The sequence below is a fragment of the Polyodon spathula genome, chromosome 15, assembly GCF_017654505.1.
Source record: "Polyodon spathula isolate WHYD16114869_AA chromosome 15, ASM1765450v1, whole genome shotgun sequence".
NCBI lineage: Eukaryota > Metazoa > Chordata > Actinopteri > Acipenseriformes > Polyodontidae > Polyodon > Polyodon spathula.
In genome coordinates, this window is record NC_054548.1 from 18,109,871 (window position 1) to 18,132,486 (window position 22,616).

The window sequence follows — 22,616 nt, forward strand, 5'->3', positions numbered from 1 at the left end:
CGGAGGTATGGCTTTTTGGCTGCAAGTCTTCCAAGAAGGACACTTCTGACCAGACTTCTCCGGACAGTAGATGGGTGTACCAGGGTCCCACTGTTTTCTGCCAATTCTGAGCTGATGGCATTGCTGGACATCTTCCGATTGTGAAGGGAAGTAAGGAAGGGAAGCATGTCTGCTGCAGTAAGTTTCCTTGGCCGACTACTGCGTCTACGGTCCTCAACGTTGCCCGTTTCTTTGTGCTTCTTCAAAAGAGCTTGGACAGCACAACTAGAAATCCCTGTCTGCCTTGAAATTTCTGCCTGGGAGAGACCTTGCTGATGCAGTATAACTACCTTGTGTCTTGTTGCTGTGCTCAGTCTTGCCATGGTGTGTGACTTTTGACAGTAAACTGTCTTCAGCAACCTCACCTTGTTAGCTGAGTTTGGCTGTTCTTCACCCAGTTTTATTTCTCCTACACAGCTGTTTCTGTTTCAGTTAATGATTGTGTTTCAACCTACATATTGAATTGATGATCATTAGCATCTGTTTGGTATAATTGTTTATTCATACACCTGACTATATGCCTACAAAATCCCTGACTTTGTGCAAGTGAACCTAGAAGAATTGATGCTGTTTTGAAGGCAAAGGGTGGTCACACCAATATGGATTTGATGTAGATTTGTCTTCTGTTCACTCACTTTGCATTTTGTTAATTGATAAATATAATCTATTAACATGTCTATTTTTTAAAAGCATTCTTACTTTACAGCATTTTTTCACACCTGCCTAAAACTTTTGCACAGTACTGTAGCTTTACTCGCCCCCGCAGCTGTTGCTCCAAATTTTTAAATGCAGACCTGTTAACTCTCCAGTATTCACTGGGAGTCTCCCGTATTTTGGACCCTTCTCCCAGAAATCCCCCCCCCTCCCGTGTGTGATTACTGCAATCGCCGTCTGTACTAGCAGCGTTTAGGTCCCAGGGGAGACATTCATTCAGTGCGTGAGGCATCTGCACCCCCTCAATTTTGTATTTTCAAAAGTTGACAGGTATGAGATTTCAGTTTACAAAAGCTCCCCTATTTTAAATAAGTAATAACCTGTAACTTATTTTCTTTGTTAACACCCTGACAACTTTTTCCACTTATAACTTTAAAGTCTGTTTCAAAGCTCTTTCCAAAATGTCAGCTCCAATGTACTTTATTAATACAATGTACTTTACTAATTAGTTTATGGATAATTGCCCACACAATTCCAGCTTTGTTGCGGGTGATTTTTTTATATTACATTATTAAATGTTATTGCAATGTAAATCATACCATTAACATTATAACTATATTTAGGGCTGTACGTTTAATTTATAACGAGCAGCACCAAAAGCACGGCTTGAGAGGAATGAAGACTTCATTAGCAGAGGTAGAAACATACAAAGTAATACCAGCTCCGCTGTAGTTTTATTATCTATAGCGGTTTTTTATTTTATTTTATTTTTTATCAAAAATGTATTTCGAGGTTTCCACAGCTATAAAACAAATCTACAGCCTGTGTTCCCTTTTTCGTGTGTCCTACTAATGTTTCTTCCCGTTTTCCCCTCTGCCTGGTTACTCCATTACTACCAGAAACTATATCCTGTTTCTAAAAATGCTTGCATATATATATATCTTATAGTAATAGTAATCAATGAGAGACTAACCACTGTAAAATAATTCAACAGGTCAGTTTAATCATACGTTTAAAAAATCTATACATTTGACTATTTATATTTACATGACATCATGATTTTTCTTAAGTCCCAGTGAAAAAGCTAAATTATCAATCTGTCCCTCAGGCAACAGCTTTCTCTCGAGTGGAAGACAACGAAGACGTTGCGCGAGGACAGAAACTCTGGCCTAAGTTAAGACCGCCCAGAAAATTGTTTTGTGAAACGGACTTAAGACTCGGTCATAACAAAGTCAGCAAAAACGAATTAATCGCTTTTTTGGTCTTAGACTTAAGTCAGCTTTGTGAATACAGCCCCAGGAGTGTAAGAACAATAAATAATTAAATAAAATACATCTCAAGTTACATTTAGTAGTGCATGTCAGTCAGTGGGGCATTTGAGCTTGCCTGCTACTGCACAGCAGGTCAATGCGAGATTCAATGTTCCAAAGAGAGAGTCTTAAGTCATCTTCAACCTGGAGTTGATTTCTGTATTTACTTTTCAAGGCTGCAAGTTGAAAATCCAGCTTCTCACAAGTACGTGGAAGCAAAAGGCAGGAGTACGTTCACTGCAGCAGTAGAAATCTGTGGGAATTCCTTTGCAATAGAGTGAGAAATGTGTGTGAGAGCAGGTGCCAAAAAGTTGCTTCAGTCTGTTGTCACTCGATAAACTGTTGTTCTATGTTCCCGAAAAGATCGGTTGAAACAACTGAAGTGACGAACGGATCACAAACCCAGACAACGGAACTGTGATCTTCATGGAGGTAGTCGACAAACTGTTGTTTCAGGCCTGTGACATGTTCAACAATGACGGCTTTCAGATCACTGCAATACACACTACCGCCACAATTCTGGATGAAATCTGAAAATTTAGGAAACATGTCGAAATTTCCACCTGACAGTCGAGCGACCCAAATGTCCATTTTTTTTTTTCTTTTACCAAAATCTGGTACTTTGCCAGCAAGGAGCAGGATATTTGCATGCTTGCCTTGCATTGACGCATTCACTGAGTTCAGACAGTCAAAAAGACACTTGGCAGACACTAGTAGTATTTTTATTTATTTATTTATTTATTTATTTTTTTTTAGAAGATGAAGCTGTACATTTGGTCTGTCTTTATTCACGCAAAACAAAAAGATCCATTTTGTGTAACCTCCTGAACAGTGTGCAAAGCGGCGGCAGTAACTTTCACTGTGCTGTTTCAGCACAAATTTGCCCTTGATTGGCCTTAATGGTTAGTTTAAGCACAATTTTTTTCTTTTTTAAAACATAAAATATAATAACACTATGTAACACAATTTTTGTTCCTGGGTAGTAAGTGTTATTTCCTAATTGCTTATGCCTCAAAAGTATAGAAAATGGCTATTATTCCCCACAAACTTTGCTTTTGTGACCAGGACAGGTAGATTTCAAAATATCACTATTTCCAATGAGAAAACGGGCGCTTTTGTATCTTTTCGTTCACATAAAGTCAGAAAAAAACAACATATGAATCCAAATTAACATGTATTTATACTAAAGTAATACAAAAATGACTACAAAAGATGTAGAAGTGAGTAGTTTTTCGAGATTTACGATTATACTGTAAATGCAGGTAAGCTAGGTCGACATGGACCATGGATCCAAACAACAATGGTGCTTTAAACATAAATAATGCAAATAAATAATGTGCAGTGTATACAAGTATGCTGATATTTGAACACAATTCAAGATACCTGGTGTTTATTCCAGTACTTCAGCACGGTTACCATGGATACAGTCCACATCCCCTCTTAGCATTCTTTCTAACCTGATTAACAGTGTGTTCAATGCGATTTCAGGACACGTGGAACCTGCTTATTTATTTGCTTTCGTGTATGTATTAATGTACTGTCAAGAGTTGTTTTCAGTTGATTCCTGAAAGTTTTATGTTGCAAGAGATTTCTGAAGACAAATTCCAGCAAATACTGCACCATAACTTGCAGATACAGAGATGTCTTATTCTTGACAATAAAACCAATGATTTATTATATGTCAGGAAAGCCTCTTGTTCTCATTGTTTTACCCACTGTAATAGCTGTGACAACATTTTAAAATTGAAGTGCACCCAGGTTGCGTCAGGTTGAAGGAATAAAAAGAGCCTCAGCCCCACAGGACCTTTTATTAAAGCTGCAGCCATCTTGTGGGTACTGATTTCTTCTTGCTTTTTCAGGTCAGTTTTATTTCTATAGATTGCAAAATGTCTACATTGTTTCTCTCCCAATCATCTTTCTTTCATTCATCTGCTTTTTTGTCACCACACCCTGACTTCTTGTGACGATGTCCAATGTGTTTTGCTAAGATGAGATTTAGGTTTTCAATTCTTGATGAATCCCCTTTGCTACATTTCTTGGAAAAGCTCTTCCTCCTTATCATGCATTACATCTCACTCCAGTCTTAAGCATGGAAAAGGCACAGCGAAGGGTGTGATGCAGTCTGCTTGTACGTTTTATATGTGGCCTCCACAAGTAGTGACAATTGATACATCAAGCTGAAAAGCACTGCACATTCTATGACACAGCTAGTCACTTAAACGCAATACAAGCATGCTACTTTTGGCAAATACAGTTTGGAAAAGAAAAACAGTAAGATGTGGGGAACTTCTTTCAGATATGTTAGCCAGTTACGCAGTATGATAACTCTATGTCAACGCAGCTGAATTGAGCACCTGTAGTTGCGCGACAACATTCTAAAGAATCTAAATACTGCTGTTTCTCAAATAAATGAATCCTGCTGGCGGTATTAAATAACTGCATACAATACAAATACAATGGAAGACCAGTTTTATTTGTATTTATATGTGTTGCAGGGCTACCTCTTATTGTTTTAATCATGCGGTTATACATTCTTTGTGGGTAAGGCCTGCGACACTGAATGCAGTTGTGCTTCTACGAAGGCTGCTAAAGATAAGTTGCCCTCCAGTCGTATCAAGAAAACGTAAAACAAAAAGGCAGAATTTCTTTCAAAAAACATAAAAGAAATGTTTATTTGCCTTTCTGTTTTATCTAGTTCAGATTGTTGTTCTTGAATTAAGTCACTAGATATATCAGCAGAATTTAGCTGCTTCCATGTTTTCCATTGGGAGTTACCGTAGGTTACCGGTACCAGTAAGAAAGCGAACGTAAAGAACCTTTGTTGACGAGGCAACACTTGAATTTAAAAAACAGCTGTATTATTACTGTCCCAGCTGAAATGATCTACTGTGCCGTAGCTCAGAACAGGCTTGAAGCAGGCAGCATATTTGAACACTACCCGGTCTACACAATGTTGAACTGTACATTTCAATGCAGGGTCCATTTTTTAAATACAACCACCACCTATCCAACTCGATATTTAGCATTTTGGTAGATTCTCTGTTTAAAAAACAAACCCAACAAATCACAAATCTTGAAAATCTGCAGAGAAATTAGTGATTTAATTAAAATAAATGCATTAGGGAACATTATAATTTAAATACAATAAAATAGTTTTTTTTCAGTTAAATAATAATACAAAAAAAAAAAAAAAAAAAAAAACTTACTTCCCAAATATAAAATTACTTAATGGTTTTAAAAGTACATTAAAATGGTAAAAGACTTAAATTACAACAACCAATTCCACAGTATGCATTGTCACTGGTCACATACTCCATCACTTTGGCAAAAGGATGAACGTTATCATTACAGTGTATGAACCAAATATTGCAAAGACACCTTGCTGAAAGACGAATATTGCACTTGTTTATATACAAGAATACACATAGAATTTGATCTAGCATGTTATACACTTGTCTTAAGACAATCAGTGTTTAAAGCAGAAGGCTAAAACGTGTATGGGAAGATTCTTTAAAATAGGACAATTTTATGCGTAGAAATATACATCTTCATGTACGTTAAGTTTGGAATATACCAATGAACATTACATAAGGACCAATACACATTGTGCAATAAATGTTCATTAATACATTCTCCCATCTGACATTCTGACCATCCAGTTCTAGAGCAGACATGTTTAATACACTTGGATACATACAAAAAGTATGGACAAGATTTTTAGGCCCATTAATACAAAATAATTTCCCAATATGCTAGAACAAGGTGACTAATTACATGCATAAAGTGTTCTTGTTGCTTAAAATCCACATTCTGAAGTCTCCACAGGAAACACTACACAAGAACACAATACAGTTACAGTTTAATATGTAAAATATACAGAATAGCTTTCAAATAAGAAGTACGTTTCAAATATGCTTTCAAAATACCCTTTTTTGTTGCTTTTTCTACACCCTCCTTCTCCTTGTCCAGAAAACCTACTTGATTAACCTAATGTTAATACTTATGTACAGAATAATACAGATTTGTGTAAACTGGCATAAAAATATCCATTAGGTCCTCTTTACAAGACATACACTCTATTCCTAAGTAAGACATGGTACACAGGAGGCTGGACTCCAAATACCTTTTTGGTTTCACCACACTTACCTGCTTGCACATGCCCAATATTCAGCTTTGGAGAAATCCAGAGAATGCAAGCAATAACTTAAAAAAAGAAAAAAGGAGTTCTTAAATATTAAAATGTATCTCTCTGCGTTGCAGACTGCATGTTGCTGTCACACGACTGAAGATGTGCTGGGGACCCCATGGACTGTGGTGCTGCTTGGAGTTCCACTGATGGCATTGAAGATATGAAGTGAGTTCGGCATGACGCTGCTCTTCATCCCATCTTCAATGGGAGAAATCTTAAAATAATAATGGAAAATGAGTCAGCACTCCACAAATCTGACCTGCTCCTTTAACATTTCAGCACCGCACAAACATCCTGACATTTGTCAAGCCTATTTCACAGCTATTGGCCCATTTTACTTGTGCCATTATGAGATGACGTGGTATTCCGATTTATGATGATCTAGTCCAGCGATGACCGAGACGTGGAAATGAACCCATTTTCTTATTATGAAGCAGCAAAACTCATTTAATTCTGACAATTTTGGTGCCACAGAGAGATGAGGGTCAAGTTCGAAACAACTGGGCACTGTTGGGCCTAAGTGGAATAATGATGCCAATAACTAGTACCCCCATTTTTCACTGCCGATTCAGGAGCACTGTTTGCTAACCAACTTGATTTTTACAAAAAACAACAAAAAATATGTTTGAGTGTAAAATATTAAACCGGACAAATAAACATTGCACATTCAAACAAAATGATACACAGTATGCAAAAGTACGACAAGAAAAGCACCATATTACCATCCGATCTGTTCATGTTAGCACAAGAGAGCACGAAGGAAAAAAGATAACACTTCAGTTAGTTGATATATTCAACAACATACGCTTCTATATGCCTCAACTAAATGAACACAGCTTATTTAAAAAGGAACACATACCAATACCTTTAAGCTACCAGGGTACCATTATTATGGTAGACATTACTATAGGTACTGTCTTAACATTATCTATTCTAGAGTCATTGAAGGTGACTTCCATCAAAAACACTGTTCACCCTGTCTAATGGCTAATACAGTTTGTTATTTGCTTGTTTTTAGTAAGTATTGCATAGTTTGTGGTTTATTTGGTAAGATACACTGTTTTGACTAAAAAATGATCTAACAGCATTGGGTGTAAGAGGAACTAGAAAACACATTCAGTTTTACAGTAAGTCTATAGTAAGAATTTTAAGTTACGGATAAGCAGCAAAACATACCTGCTCGTGCATAATTTCAGAAAGCTCTCTTGCCATGTCTCTGTAGTTGGCCTTCATTTCTTCCTGATATTCCAACTGATCTTCTTTAATTAGTCTTTCATTTATCCCTAAACCATGACCACTGGCCTCCACAAATTGTCTGCAAATAAACAAACATTTCAGTGACATATATAACTCCACCCCTATATTGAGTGGCAGACATAAATAACGTAACTACCTTTTACAACAAATCACAGCTTGTTACGAGCGTTTCTACAAGGTCAAAGAGAACTGAAACTCACCTAAACACCTCCTTTAGCTGCTTCACTTTATTATCAGGGAATCTCTTTGTACTGGCGTCATCTAGGAAAGCTCTTGCATATGCTAATGGGCCGACATTTACCTTGGGGAGGGGGGGGAAGAGAAAGTGAAGAACCATTACTATTAATTCCACATTTCAATAACATGTCATTTAATAAAGATGATTGGGTGTGAAGTGCCTCCATCATTTTACAATGGCAAATTTCTATTAGTTATAGGAATAATCCGAGATCAGGAACCTGACCCCACAAACTGAACCACTTTCAACCTCACATCTTGCAAGGTCATAAACATTAGATCAAAACTGACTTGCTACCAGGTCCAAAAATCTACTGTATTTTAAATGTGGGGGGGGGCGAAGGGGGGGGGGGGGGGGGGGGGGGGGTACTCCTGTCCTAAATCTGGACTTATTTATGCCTGGACACAAGTTCCTATGGATACGTATTCAATAGTTCAGTCTAGTGCATAACGTCAAATTTACATAAATTATTAATTATTATAAAAAGTTTTTCTTTTTCTGTTTTTCTCGCAGTTTGAAATAGCCAATGACGATTTAGGGGGGGTGGCGCTCACTCCACCGCTCACTTGTGTACCACCCCCACCTCGCCAGACTCAGGAGTGGCGAAGATGAACACATGCTGTCTTCCAAATGTGACGTGTCAGTGATCCGAGGCGGTACGTCTCGCAGGTTGAGTCAGCCAACTCGATACGTCGCAGCCACGTCTGTGGAATTTACCGTCCACAGTCGGCAGCCGTCACCTTAACGGACCTGAGCTTGACCGTTGGAATCCTCCAGCCCACGTAGGGACGTGAGTGAGGCACTCCACGCCTCGCGCCAGTAGCGGATGCTACCGCGACCCCCTAGCGCTTGTTTAATATTCTATAAAATTTTAATAAATATATCGTTTCTTTATAAATTTCGCAGGGCATTTTCTTTTCTTTGAAAGAAATACATAAAGCAGTCCTTAAACACCTGGATGGCCTAAATTATTTCTCTAGTGATTTTCTTTTTTATGGAGCTGAAAGTCCTTACCTGCACACTCACACTACCCTGGAGCTTCAGCTGTAGTTTGATCATGTCAACATCAGGAGAGGAACAAAGCTGCCTCAGCTCTGCCACCTTCTTACTCATTTCATCGATAGCCACCTCAATGGGGTTCAGATCTGTGTGGTGCTGGTACATGACAGCTATCCTCTTCTTTACATACGGGAAACAGTGCGTAGCTAGAATGAAATGAAAAAAATATTTGTGAATGACTACCTCATGAACAGTTAACTCTTTGAACTGCGTTATAGAACCAATATAAATGTTTTGTAATTCAGATTTGATCCCACGTAGGATCTAACAGGAAAATATTTTGGGGATCTTCATTTTAATAATTTTTTTTTTTTTTTTTTCTAAAACCTGGGTTTTGGTAAACAACCGAGCCTACACCACTGTTCTTTAATGAAGTGCACACAAACAATCCAGTGTTACAGACATAAAAAGTACATAAAAACCTCCAGTTCTTAAAAAGTACAAGATGTAATTTCAAGTCAAAGATAAACCCAAGGACTAGTACAGGCCTTTTGTTTGTATATTATACACTTTATATTAGCACAATTAAAATAATAATAACATTGATAAAACATCTAGAAGCACAGGCACACATTTTACTAACCTTGACAATGTAATGCACAAGTGGGAACAAAAAATATGACTGTAGATAACAGTACCCTGACTGCAAGAGAAGATTGGTAAAAACAATAAAATACTCATTTTGCACACATGGTGTATGGCTTTAATCAGATAATGCTGATAAAGCGTATTTTGACGGACGTAAAACAAAGTCACACCATCAATGACATTTAGCAAACAATCAGTCTCAGGCATTTACCAGCTTAATTATTTATTTAAAAAGCATTATTATCACGCTGAGACATCCCAAATTACTCAAATACAGTCAAAGGGTTTGATCACATAATCTTTCTCAGTAGTTTCAAGCAGAAACATGTTGCAGCAACAGTTTCTGAAGACCAATGGTTTTCAAGTGTGAAGACGTCTATTGGATACAAACCGTTTGGAACTGAATGTCCACTTCATACTCGTAATACAGTAGATGGTACAATTCCTGTTAAAACAACACTTACTCGTTAGGATGGTCCTCCTTTTGCATTGCTCTTCAACGCCTCCTCGTTTCTTCCCCGATCCTGTGAAGGGCATCTCAAACACAAAACGCCGGATATTGTGACTCTTCTCAAAATCCGTCTTCCTGTCAACTAGCTCTTTCTCTTCAAGGAAAGGAGTCACGTGGGTGACTTGAATGTATGCAAATTTTGAATCCAAGTCTTTTGGGTTAACCTGTTAAAAACACACACACACACTTGGTTAAAGAAAAAGACAATGCATGAACCTCAACTAAAGCCAAGATATAAACTAATAAATCCAAGACATTTTTATTTTTGACAGGGAAAATTATTATTGCTAACATATCTGGGTGCATGTAATATTATAATGCCTGTTTCTGATTATTAGATTATTATTAGATTAAATGCAACATGTACAGTCAACTAATGACTGCCTTCGATTAAGCAGTTGCTGCTCCCCCACCCCATACCAAAGAATGCTGATGGGAGATCCTTAACAGGTCAAGTCTCAAATGAAAATATCTACTATGTGAAACTGGCAGAATAAAAAAAAAAAAGAGTCTGGAATAACTTGACAGGATCACTGACTAAACCAAAAACCTTTTTATTTAATGAGAATTTTATATGTTAGGCAAACTTACACTAGGAATACATGATTAAACATGTGTGCTCAAGTTTCACTTAACTAGTTTATGACTTAGGCAAAGCATGTGAAAATGCTTTTTGAAAAAAATTATGACGTAAATGGCACTGCAAAGCCCAATTTACATAAACACAGCAGTCATATCACCGATGAATCCTATTCCAGTTATCTCATGAAATTTGGACTTTGCTGGCATGTTCAGAGCTTTACTCCCTTGTACTGCACCACAGTTAAAGGGAAGAGAACATTCCCCTTACCTTCCCAGAATCTTGGATTATTTTTACATTCTCTTGGCCAAACTTGTCTGAGTAGAGTTTAAGCAGTCTTTGGGAGATCTCAGACAGGGGTGTAAATTTGGGTTCTTTATAAATGTACTCTTTGCCGTCCTCATCCTCAAAGAATCCCTGCAAAATAAAAGAATGGTGATCCCAGAAAATATATTAATAATACAGCTTCAAAGACTAGAGATCTATCAATCATCCATTCCATTTGATTGCCACAATGTATGTTTCAAATACAGTGAATATAAATCAAACATGAAGAACAACATGTATGGAACATAAAATCAGATAATTAAAAAATTAACATAATAAAAATGTAATTAATTTCAGGGCTGAAGGGCTTAAACCCGAAGTCCTACAAGCAAATCACCTTTGTAGATAGTGAACCACATAGTGTCATGGCAAATAAAGTGGTACTAGTTCAACGTACAAATATTGGCCTTGACAGAAAGCAGAGTCCCTGACGTATAGATTTTTTTAATTTATTTTTTTACATGGGTATCCATACGTTACATGTAGAATACTTCCATCCATGAGACTGGTAACACAACACAAGCTAGCATAAACCAATTGACCCTTGAACTGTTCTGTATTTTCTTGAAAAGAAAATCCTGTGTAGGTTTCAACATGCAAGATATCTGTGGATTTTATAATACAAATTGCAAAACAAAACATTAAACAAACAAAAACGCAAAATATTGTCCATGCTGATTTAAAACATGAAACCTCAAGCTAATAAATAGTTTAACCAACCGAAGCAGCAAAATATTTTATAAAATGATAACACAGACTTTTGGTTGAGTTTGATGGGTACAGCTTGTATAGCAATGTGTGTTTTCATCATCCTTGCGTTGGCACCTTAGGAACTATACCCAAGTTAATTTTGTTAAATCTCTCTACAGCACAGTACTACAGGAGGAACCTTTACCAGTTTGGAATTACTTTTCTACTTCAGAAAAAAAAAAAAAAAAAAAAAAAACTGATGTAACATCCATTTCACGCACGTTATGAAAATACCCGTTGAACTCGTTTAGCAATGTCATTTTTTTTTTTTAAAAGACAGTTTAGAGGAATGAATAAAATGTCACACTTACGTAAAACAATGTTGCGATCCAAGGTATTAAGAAAAAAAAAAATATGTATGTTCCAGGTACAAAATGGAAAAAAACAAACAAAACAAACCAATGCTGAAATGGATGAGCTACAGGGAGATAATGGAACACAGGTGGGGTGTGGACTCTGACTACACTCACAGAATCACATCAAAACCATAAGCTTATTGCAGTACGATTACTGCATTACTTGCTTTGCTAACATTCATTTACCTCCACATCTGTCTCACTGTCAGTAAACTGGTACTGCTACAGGGTTGTAAAACAATAAAGAACAAAACAAAAGTTATTTCTAGTATTTTGGATGCAAGTACCTGGTAGACAAAAGCTAATTGCGTAAACTAAAATGTAAAAGAACTATGAACAAGACACATCATGGCACAATCACAAAATCTGCATTAAAAACAAAAAACAAGCAAATAGTTTTAATGCTTCAACATAACATCTGAACAGCAGCAACTCAAACCAGCAACATATATTAATGAAGTCAAAGACATACAAATATCAAATGCAAAGCAGAGAAGGGCAACAGTTTTACAGCACTTTTCAGCTACATGCATTGCTACTACTCACATAGCAAGCTGCAGAACAAGTCAATGCAACTGATGTGAACTTTAAAGAACAACATTATGGCTGAAAAAATAAAAAAAGCAGACTTTTCTAGAAGCAAAATAGCACACCAAAATAAAAGCATTTAGGCTGCTTAAGGTTTGTTAGAGGGCCATTGCAAAACTTACCGCTGCCTTAAAGGAAGACAGAAAAAAGCATAAAGAGTTTTATTATGATAGTTCAGAGGAAATGCATGATGGGGTTGACTGCTGAAAAAACTTGGGTCTCACTACACCATTTTTAAATTATATCCTAAGTGAACACATCCAAATACAAAACTTGAATTTCTAAGTATCTCTTTGGAAACCTATACAGAAAAATATAATCATTAAATATGGGACATTTTTAAAATGCCAATAAAGCCCTTTTGATTTCTCAACAGCAGAACTAGCCTATTAAAGTGTACCAGTAAAGGTCTGGATCATCCAATACCATTGAAAAATACAGGCAAAGTTGGTGATGGAGCACAGCTTTAATTAGCATTCCCAGCTATTATAGTCATGCGCACAGTGTGGTAATAAACCTAGGACAAACCACAAGATATATAAATTGACATATGGCGACTATTTTTAACCAACCAGGGAAAACTGGTCAGTGATGGATTTTCTTGAAGATGTACAGTTCACACCATGAACAACCAGCTGTCAAAACTGGAATTCTATTTTTTAAGGTTCTTGTAGCTGCAGAAGAAACTGTTCAGTTGTCAGCCAAGCTATTTACAAAGTAATTCCACCCAACACCATGTTCTTATTTACTCACCTGTCCAAAAAAGGCAACTCGGAAGTATGTTCCCAAAAGCCTTTTCCCTGTGTGGGTAACCTCTGTCACTTTACTGTAAGCACGGTGCAGCGTGTCATACAAGTGGGCAAGTTTCTACGAGAAGAAAAAAAAACTAAAAGTAACAGCAAAGCAATTCTAGGATCACGGTAATTGTGCTTCACCAAACATTACAACTGAAGCTCTGAACATGATTTTCTACAAGCAGTTAACGTCTGTGCACACAAAGCCAGTACCTCAAAATCTCTGCGTTTCTCATAGATGGGGATGATGAGCTTGTAAATATCAGCTATTAGTTCATAGCGCTCAGCTTTCCACAGCCCATCTGCACACTGCTCCAGCAACTCCATCAGCACATCCTGTTCAAACAGAAAACCACCATGGATGAAGCACTAAAACACCAGGAATAGCAACTAAGTGCAATAGATGTAGCACTGCTTCAGCAATTATGTTTGGTAGTTAAATGTGCATGTTGAAACCCTTGCATATTAAAAGCAGAGGTTATATTGTGATTTTCCCCATTGTTGCTTCTAAGGAGGTCCCAGTGAACAAGGATTTGAACAGTTTTGGCACCTGAGTGGACCAGGAGAGTATATGAAAACAGTTTTTATCACACAAGCGCAGTGAGGATGGCCCAATAGCACAGTGGCAAAGCAAGTATCTGCACTTCAGAAATGAAACACAGACACTGTGCAGAATACACACACAAAAAAGTGTGTCCTCAGGTGGGCACAGTGCTAATTATGAAAGCACAATGGGCTAACCTATAGCAATATATTATCATGTGGAATGAATTGCAGGGGTATTCCGGTGAGGAGTGCTTGCAGAGCTGTGAGGGGAGGCTGTGTTTGACCATGCCATGACGACTACAAATCAGTAAGTGCCTTTCCTGCATATAATGCTGTCTCCAATGGGATATTACAAAACACTGTATTACAGTTTTACTTCAAAAGTGTTGTGTTTGTGTTGAAAGTGATTAAAACCTGTTAAGATACTACTGCACTTCAGTCACCCCAGCCCCACCCCAGGAAAACACATAACCTTGAATAGCAATATAATCTATCAGCTTGTTGCAACAAAATATTTACACAAGCTGAAACATAATAGGAGTTACCAAGACCAGGACTTCAAAATACACCAACACTGTTCTTACATTAAACTTTGAAGCCCATACTTATTCACCAGAGAAGGTTCATAAAAAACTCACTGTTGATAACCATTTCCCTTTATCATCATTATTTTTCATTTCTTTCCACAAATCCTTCAAGTGTTGAATTAATGCTGTGAAGATAATTTAAGATCTGCCTCATGTACTAACCTTGCAACCTCATTTTGTTTCCCTTACTAAAAGCACCCTTACAGGCATAATCACAACGAGATCTTGAAAGGGAACACAATTAAACAGTGTAACTTACTAAAGGGTCACAGTTCCATAACTGGAAATAAAGACTCACTACAAGCTCGATTAGCCTCAGTGTGTAGGTAACAAGCTTATTAAACTCATGGCAAAATCAGGATTGGATCAAACCGCTGAGTTTGTGTTTTAGGTTTTAACATCCAAGAACATTAATTAATACAGAACTTTATTCAAGCCTTAAAAATAGACAAGCTAATGTGCTTACTCTGATTAAATCAGACAGACTTGGCCTCTAATCAAAGCTGGCAGATATGTACTATATGTACACCTAAACAGTTATGGTTAAAGCAACTTTTCTTTCAAGCAGTAGATTTAATGTTTTAATCATTTTATCTTTAAGTTAGTTACTATTTTATGGGGAAGGATTAACAAGAATGGTTTTGATCACAGTTAATTTGTGTTGAAAGAACTAGTCAAATCATTTATGTTATTATTATTCTGCTTGCTTAAAATGAAAGTAAAATCTGAACTTTTTCAATGGGGAGTTTTTTTTTTTTTGTTATTTATTTATTAAGCACCATATACACGGTCTTACCCTAGCAACTCCACTATAAGCGAAGACCAAGTTGTTATGCTACCATTACTTTTTCCAAACATTTTCTACCACAAGCCTGCTCTTCACAGATTTACTTTTCATAGAAAAATCAAGAAAGAAATTGGTTAAGTATCTTTTCAAACCTGACCTATTGTAATGTGCAGCCTAACAAACCTACTGTGGATGAAATCTGTAAATGACTGGGCAGAACTGTAGCAAGCAGTCCATATTTGAAACTGAACATGAAAGGGAAGTCTGTAAGGTTAAAATAAAGTTGAACCCGTTTACAACTGTACATAATGTACTGCAGTCTACCTATCACATCCTACCTCATTGAAATGAACATCCTGCATGCCGACATCCTCCATCATAGAGACTTCTTCATCGATGTTGGGTGTGATCACTCGAAAGGCTGAGCAGCCCTGTTTAAACATGCCTGAGCAATGGCAAAAGAGTATGGTTAATGCTCTACTAGATATCAAAAGATCCAGTGTGGGGCCTCAGGGAATAATTGGTATAAAATGGCAGCTAAATTATATTTAGGTCGAAAAGGTTCTACAGGTTCTACACGTTCTACAGCGTAAACATGCATATATATATATATATATATGTATAGTATGTCCTAGTGGGCACACACACACACACACACACACACACACACACACACACACACATATATATATAGAGACACACACACACACACATATATATATATATATATATATATATATATATATATATATATATATATATATATATATATATTTTTTTTAAACTTAATACTGAGGTTTTAAAACACTTACCTTTTCTTCTAAGGTACTCGGCAACAAGTGCCGCCACATGTACGTAACACATTGCTGCCTAAATAATAAAAAACACAAATGTTATTTTTTGGAAATTATCAGGAAGGAAATAAGACATTAACTGGTCAGTAAGTAAGCCTGTGTTGCAACATGTTTTCACTAAGGGGCATCTGTTCAACGGCTTTCTTCAGTCTTTAATTAATCATTTTTTCAAAATAAGGAACATTTGTTTGTTTCTCTGTGTGTTTTAATGTAGACTTATCTCCTATAAAAAAATAAGAGGTAAAGTAGCTGCAGCTAACAAAATAGTTCATAATTGTTCTTCACCACGCACTCATTTATTATATGTGTCAAATATGCAGTTTTGAAAAAAAACTATTTTTTATCAAATGTGTACTTTCATTTTAAAATATGAAATCTGGTACTAAACTAGATTAAATAAATCATTGTTTTCAAGCCATGCTGTTAGACTGTATTGCACTTCCTGGGTCATTTTACCTGGACAGAGAAATTGTCCTGACACCGTCACAGTCTTCTCTCCTGTCAATAACCAATCAACTGCTTCCCCTACTTACTGACATGTTTTCAGCCAGTAACATGTAGTTAATCAAAGTGCAAAATGGGTAAGATTTATGGAGTTACGTTATTAGCCACAATAAGTTTAACACTTTGAAAACATTGTCCAATTTCTACACATAACATTTCATTATGTGACAGCTATAGCAAAAATAAGACCCGGTGCCCTACATCCGAAACACATGGAATGGAATATCTAGCAAATGGTTCACTGTACCAACCTCGGACAGGTCTCCGTTTTTGACGTGAATTCGTGCCATGCTGTCCAGCCAGGTTTTCCTCAGCTCGGGGGTGCTGGCATATGACTTCGCCAGACTGTACTGCAGATCCACCAGCATCTCTGGGTCATTCTCATGTTCTTTCATCTGGGCCGTTGCCATCAGCACCGTCCGGATTCGCTTTGTCAAGTCTTTCACGTCAGAAGGGAAGGCTGTGTTCTGAACAGCAGGAAAACAAATTAGTTGTGAGATTGTTTTGTACCTCATAAAGCATAATACCTAATAGTAATACAAAGGGTTATACAGGTACTGAAGCGTAACCCTCCAAATACAGACAGACGCTCATAAAAGGCATCTGATTATTATCCTACTGCTTGATCGAGGTGTCTTGATTTCAAAAGCCAGCCGATGTGTGCTGTGGCTCTACCCAGTTAATCACAATCCCATTCAAAGACTTTTTAAAAGAAATTATGTTTATTTTGTGATGTCAAAGAGTTCTTTTAGAATATCTGAATTGGAAGAGTGCACTGCTGTTTTGGTAACTGACTACAAAAGTATGTTGGTACCATGGGCTTTTTTTTATTCATAACAGACCTTGAAGACTGGTTACCTGCTCTACACTTTCCTCTTCCAAGGTGGGAGACATGTAACAATTTGAAATCGGATGAAGGCATATAGAGTGCTGCAGACTACTTAAAGTATGCTGAAACACTGAAGTAAGCATGCAGAGGTTACTACATACTAGTTCAATTTAACAAGAACACAGAGATGACTTTTCATTGAACTATTAAACACGTTACATCTCACTGCTCTAGCTAATCATTAAAAAAACACAAACAAGATAAACCCTGATGACTGACTGACGTGAACATCAGTTCAAGGATACCAGCTCTTTGACTCATCAGCCGAATCAGACTTAATCAAATCAATTTAGTCTCAATTAGCAGAGTTTGCGCACCACAAGAATGACATCCCAGCTGGCAGTGGTACTTTCAAATAGTTTATGAAGACAAAAAACACATTTTTGATAATTTTGCAACTGCTTACTGTGCTATGGTGCAGATTCTGATTTAGGAAACCGAGATGCTCACTGAGACGCATTTTGTTTGGTTGGTGGATATCTTTTCCGTTCAACATCACCAGCTAAAGAATATTGTTTTTTGAATGGTAAAAATCAAGCACAGTGAAAAAAAAAACATATAAAGTAGGACAAATTTATTCCTTCACAGGCTGCTACAGCAGTTTTTGTTTTGTCAGCGATATGCTCTGGTAGAATCCTATGAACTACAGCATACAAGGAAATAACCTACCTTAATGGTTCTGTCATTGTTGGCACAGTTGTTAATGATGGACAAAGAGTGCTGGAACCTGGTTCCTCCAATTCCAATCACATCAGCGATCAACTGGCTTACTGCAATAACCACCTACACAAAGAAATGTTACACATATTCAGCAGTAATACAGGCTCAAGGACACAAACAACATGGTGTGTGGGATGAAATATCTTTGAACACCATTTGTCTTAAAATACATTTAAGACACATCTTTCTGAAAGCTGGTTGATGCTGTTTATAATTTAAATTAAATTATATTCTGGACAATTGGAAGATGCTCATTAATAATTGTTTCAGGCATTCTTTTTTTCATTGCACCTAACTGTGTTTCTTTGGAAGCATGATTATCTCCATGGGTTGGGTACACAAAACTAGGAGGAAGGATATCCGAAATCCTACCAAAAAACATGACCTGCCTTATAGGAAAGCTAGAATTCTTTCTGTGGATGCAGCTGTAACCAACCTGGAGGTGTGTTCGGACAAAAGACTTCCTTCCTGTGTAGTCGAAGTTGCTTTTCATGAGGAAGTAGAGGAGGTGGGCAGCGTCACTTCGGATTGAGCTCAGCTTGGAGTTACAGCACTTGAGGACCTCATAGCAAAAGGCAGCGCACATGTCTGCCCGGCCTTCAAAGAACGTACACGGAAACTAGAAAACAACCGGAGATACAAACGTTTGTATTTTGTTCTGAATATATTTCGGTCCCTCTACAGATAGTAAGAAGTACCCAACAGGCTGTAAAGTATATATTTTTTTAAATTTATTTTTTATTTAGTAGTCGCCAATTCGTTTTTTTTCGTTATTTTCTCCCCAATTTAGTAGTATCCAATTATTGTTAGCTCAGCTCACCGCTATCACCCCTCCGCTGACTCAGGAGGGGCGAAGACGAACATACGCTGTTCTCCGAAGTGTGTGCCGTCAGCCGCCCGCTTTTTTTTTTTTTTTTACACACTGCAGACTCACCATGCAGCCACCCAGAGCTACACCGTCGGAAGACAATACAGTCCTGGGCAACTTACAGGCAAGCCCGCAGGCGCCCGGCCAGACTGCAGATGTCGCTGGTGCGCAGTGGACACCCTGGCCTACCTAGCCCTCCCTCCCCTGGGCGGCACTTGGCCAATTATGCACCGCCCCCTGGGAGCTCCCAGGCTCGGCCGGCAAAGGAATAGTCTAGACTCGTACCGGCGACGTCCAGACTATAGGGAGCATCCTGCACTACATGAGTGCTTTTACTGGATGCGCCACTCGGGAGCCCTTGTAAATTGTTTTAAATCGCACTGTTGGATCTTTTCTTCTACATACTGCATTATTAATTTCATCACACTTGTTTAGGCATGCTTTGTAACAAACAACTGCACTTAGATAGTCAGTGCAACACCATTACCTAAAGGGTTCTTCACACAGTGTTTTCCTATCATGCAGTAAAGTCTTCTGAATGAATGACCTGATCTTAACAGTATGGATGGCACTCACCTTGTAAATAAATGTCCGCAATGAAATAAAGACCTGCTTAAGTGCCATTTCTGACTGATTGATTCGAAGGAAGCACAAGTGGACGTCAAAAACCTTCTTCATAAGTGGGTTATGACCATGGTCAGCACATAACTGAGGCTGAAAAGAGAAAACAAAAAAAAAGTTAAAATTGAGAATTTTATATTTACAGTTAACTCATATTTAATGAACCATGGGATCTGGAGCACATCCTGTGGTCACGAATGTTGAAAAGTGAGAAAAGGGCAAGAAACAATTGAAATGAACTCATATTTCTATATACACACTCAAAACAAACACAAGAGAATGCTCAGAAAATACATACTCAAGGCTGAATGTTGTCAATAGTAGTCGTATAACATACCTTGAATACCACAGTGAATATACTCAATGTATCCAGAACAGTGAAGCACACTTCTGTGGCAATATTGGCTTCCAGCAAAGACTGGTGAAGGACATCTGCATCCGAATGGCTGTAGCCTGCAGAGACAAATGTATCAGGACTGTGAATTCATTCTTTTTGTTTTCTTTAACTAACAATAAAAAATTACAAATAAATCTTTCTTAAGCAAAAAAATGTAATAAATAGTAGAAAAAAAAGCAGGCTTAAAAAGATTTTTTAAAAAGCTGCACAGCTCCTATTAAACAATATTATATTAAATGAAAAAAAAAAAAAAAAAAGATTATTAGGTGCTATTTTTTATATTATATTGTCAAAAATCTTCCCTTTATGGCCAGGCACAGTTTGTTTCTGACCAGACGTAGGACTTTCTTTCAAAAACAGTTTTAATAAAATAGAATGCAATAATATAATCACATGGGGGCAGGTGGATGGGGAAGAGGGGAGGAGCTACTAGGTGCGTTCCCAAATGAAAGACATGCTGTAATTACAATAACATTGTTCACTGGATGCTTACTCAAGTTTGCAAGCTAGCTATCAACCTGATTAATTCTTACCATGGTCTACAGAAATTCCAAGTATACTTGATATCTTTCTTACACTGAAAACACAGAAAAAGTCACTTTATTACGTGTTGTTAAACACCAGCGCAAAGTCGGTCATGGACTTAAAGGGAATGTACAATACCGATGAGGATTAAGCCATATCCAATGGGGACGTGATTATTTGAAATGGCGGCATAAACTCCCTGTGTGGAGTTTTGTAAAGGTCTTGGCCTACAGTTTATTAAACTGGCCTTTCAATATTTTTAAGGATTGTTTTAATCTTGGTAAAACTACGTATATGTAGAACCATCAAAAACGCTCTTACTTTAGTTTAAAGTTATTATATCAGTATATTTTTGTCATTTCAAATAATCAAGTTCCTAAAAAGGATGTAGATGTGCGTACTTCCAAATATAAATTTCACTCATCTGTAAAAGACCTGTTGCTGTTCATATACCAATTCATATTGTGCTCCTAGAATGTATGTATGTATGTATGTAATTATGTATGTACAGTCCATGACTCGCTCTGGGGTGGTTTTGTGGTGGGCATCCTGGAGATTTCCTTTTTTCCCCGATGAGAGGGTATGGAGCAGAGAGGAGATTGTCTGGAGGTTACTGCACTTACTGTGGTTAAAAGTGAAAGAGTTATCCAGGCTGTTGAGCTGCTGTAATCTGGCATGCATCATTCCTGCTCTGTTACGGGACACAGGCAAAGTCTGAGATTTCCGATCATGTGCTATGGGTCCCACCCCCTCCTGGTTCCTAACAGGGAAATGGGACATAAGGCAATGTTAGACAAGGCCAACTTGCAGCGAAGCAGAGTTAGTAAGCAGCCTATTGTTTTCTAGAAACCATCAATAGCGATGGAATAATGAAGATATCTCTACAGCGATTTTAAATGCGTCATTGGCAGTACTTTGTATTCCTGCATGAAACATTTAAAAAAAACTAAAAAAAAAAAAAAACGCACAAACTAATACACATTGTGCACAATAATACACAAACAGTATGTGTCATATTATTACTCCACCCTCCCTGAGACAGTCCTTTGAAGCAGAGTTCGCTCTAGCTGGAATTGCTGTATAAAACCATTACGCTTCCCAAGTCTCCTGCACTGTCCGACATACTATTACATCTGATATAAAGCTCTAACAGCAGGAGGGTGGAGAATATTTTGTTAAGATGCCTTTTTTTTATTAAGGAAACAAAAAAAGGAGGTGGATTCTTGCAAACCAGCAAGCAGCAAAAGCCAAAACATGCAACGTAGATTGGTGTTAAAAAACAAAACAAAATAAAATCACACATTCAAAAAAAAGAAAGAAATAAAGAAATATGTGACAAAGCATGAATGATGAAATACAGCCAGTCGAGACATGAAAAAATGTGAACACCTAAAATCTTACCCAAGCAGGAGGGGAGGGGAGCCAAACACATTATTAAACTTGTCAGCATTCAAGTGTGAAAAACAGAAAAGTGAAGGTGGGTTAGCAAGGGCTGTCATTTAGATCCAACATTGTACCACCACCAGGGTCTTGTGGGCATTCTGTGGCGTGTGAAGTGCAATGTGTTGAAGGAGGTTATAATGAGTGGACAGTGTTATCATTACAAAACAGGCCTGTGAACACATTAGTCAACAAAAAGTTAAATTAAATTCAGGCAAGAACCATTAAATTATATTTGCATGTGGGTAGAGTGGCAAATAGCCCATGTTAGGAAAACCAATGAGGCAATACATTGCTTTTTCTCTCTCACTGATTTGTTGAACATTCTGAATGTTAGTTCTGCTGACATCATCATACATTCTGTACAATCATATCCTCCCAGTTAACCCTCCAAATATTGCCGACAGGTCTGCTACTCTTTGGCATTTTTATTCTCCTTCCTTCATCTTATGTCGAGGCATTGATAATGATCGAGTCCGAGCTGGACACTGAATATGCTCTGAATAGCCAGACAAGTTTCATTCAGTTTGAGGGTAAGATCAATTGGTGTAAAAACATTTTACTACTTCACTTTGATGTTGGGGGGGGGGGGGGGGGGGCATCTATGGTATATTTTAATTATTGGAACAAGAACTGTA

The 22,616-nt window shown here is 37.5% G+C and overlaps 1 protein-coding gene across 16 annotated transcripts in view; it reads right to left on the bottom strand.

Moving 5' to 3' along the window:
* Positions 1-5,705: 5,705 nt before the first annotated feature.
* LOC121328165 (dedicator of cytokinesis protein 9-like) overlaps positions 5,706-22,616 on the bottom strand; it is a 110,113-nt gene continuing 93,202 nt past the window's right edge. For 8 of the 16 annotated variants that reach the window (XM_041272709.1, XM_041272703.1, XM_041272700.1 and 5 more), the window contains 18 exons: positions 21,162-21,298; positions 19,954-20,069; positions 19,572-19,709; positions 18,564-18,746; positions 18,077-18,190; positions 16,770-16,985; positions 15,973-16,030; positions 15,499-15,605; positions 13,454-13,576; positions 13,200-13,313; positions 12,569-12,574; positions 12,045-12,080; positions 10,696-10,842; positions 9,799-10,009; positions 8,702-8,892; positions 7,650-7,750; positions 7,369-7,507; positions 5,706-6,406 (listed from right to left, as the gene is read on the bottom strand). In XM_041272709.1, coding sequence (XP_041128643.1) covers positions 6,278-6,406; positions 7,369-7,507; positions 7,650-7,750; positions 8,702-8,892; positions 9,799-10,009; positions 10,696-10,842; positions 12,045-12,080; positions 12,569-12,574; positions 13,200-13,313; positions 13,454-13,576; positions 15,499-15,605; positions 15,973-16,030; positions 16,770-16,985; positions 18,077-18,190; positions 18,564-18,746; positions 19,572-19,709; positions 19,954-20,069; positions 21,162-21,298 — 2,266 coding nt within the window. In that variant the 3' untranslated portion in view covers positions 5,706-6,277. The remainder of the gene's footprint in view (positions 6,407-7,368; positions 7,508-7,649; positions 7,751-8,701; positions 8,893-9,798; positions 10,010-10,695; positions 10,843-12,044; positions 12,081-12,568; positions 12,575-13,199; positions 13,314-13,453; positions 13,577-15,498; positions 15,606-15,972; positions 16,031-16,769; positions 16,986-18,076; positions 18,191-18,563; positions 18,747-19,571; positions 19,710-19,953; positions 20,070-21,161; positions 21,299-22,616) is intronic. The other 8 variants (XM_041272714.1, XM_041272707.1, XM_041272711.1 and 5 more) reach the window with 2 other exon arrangements.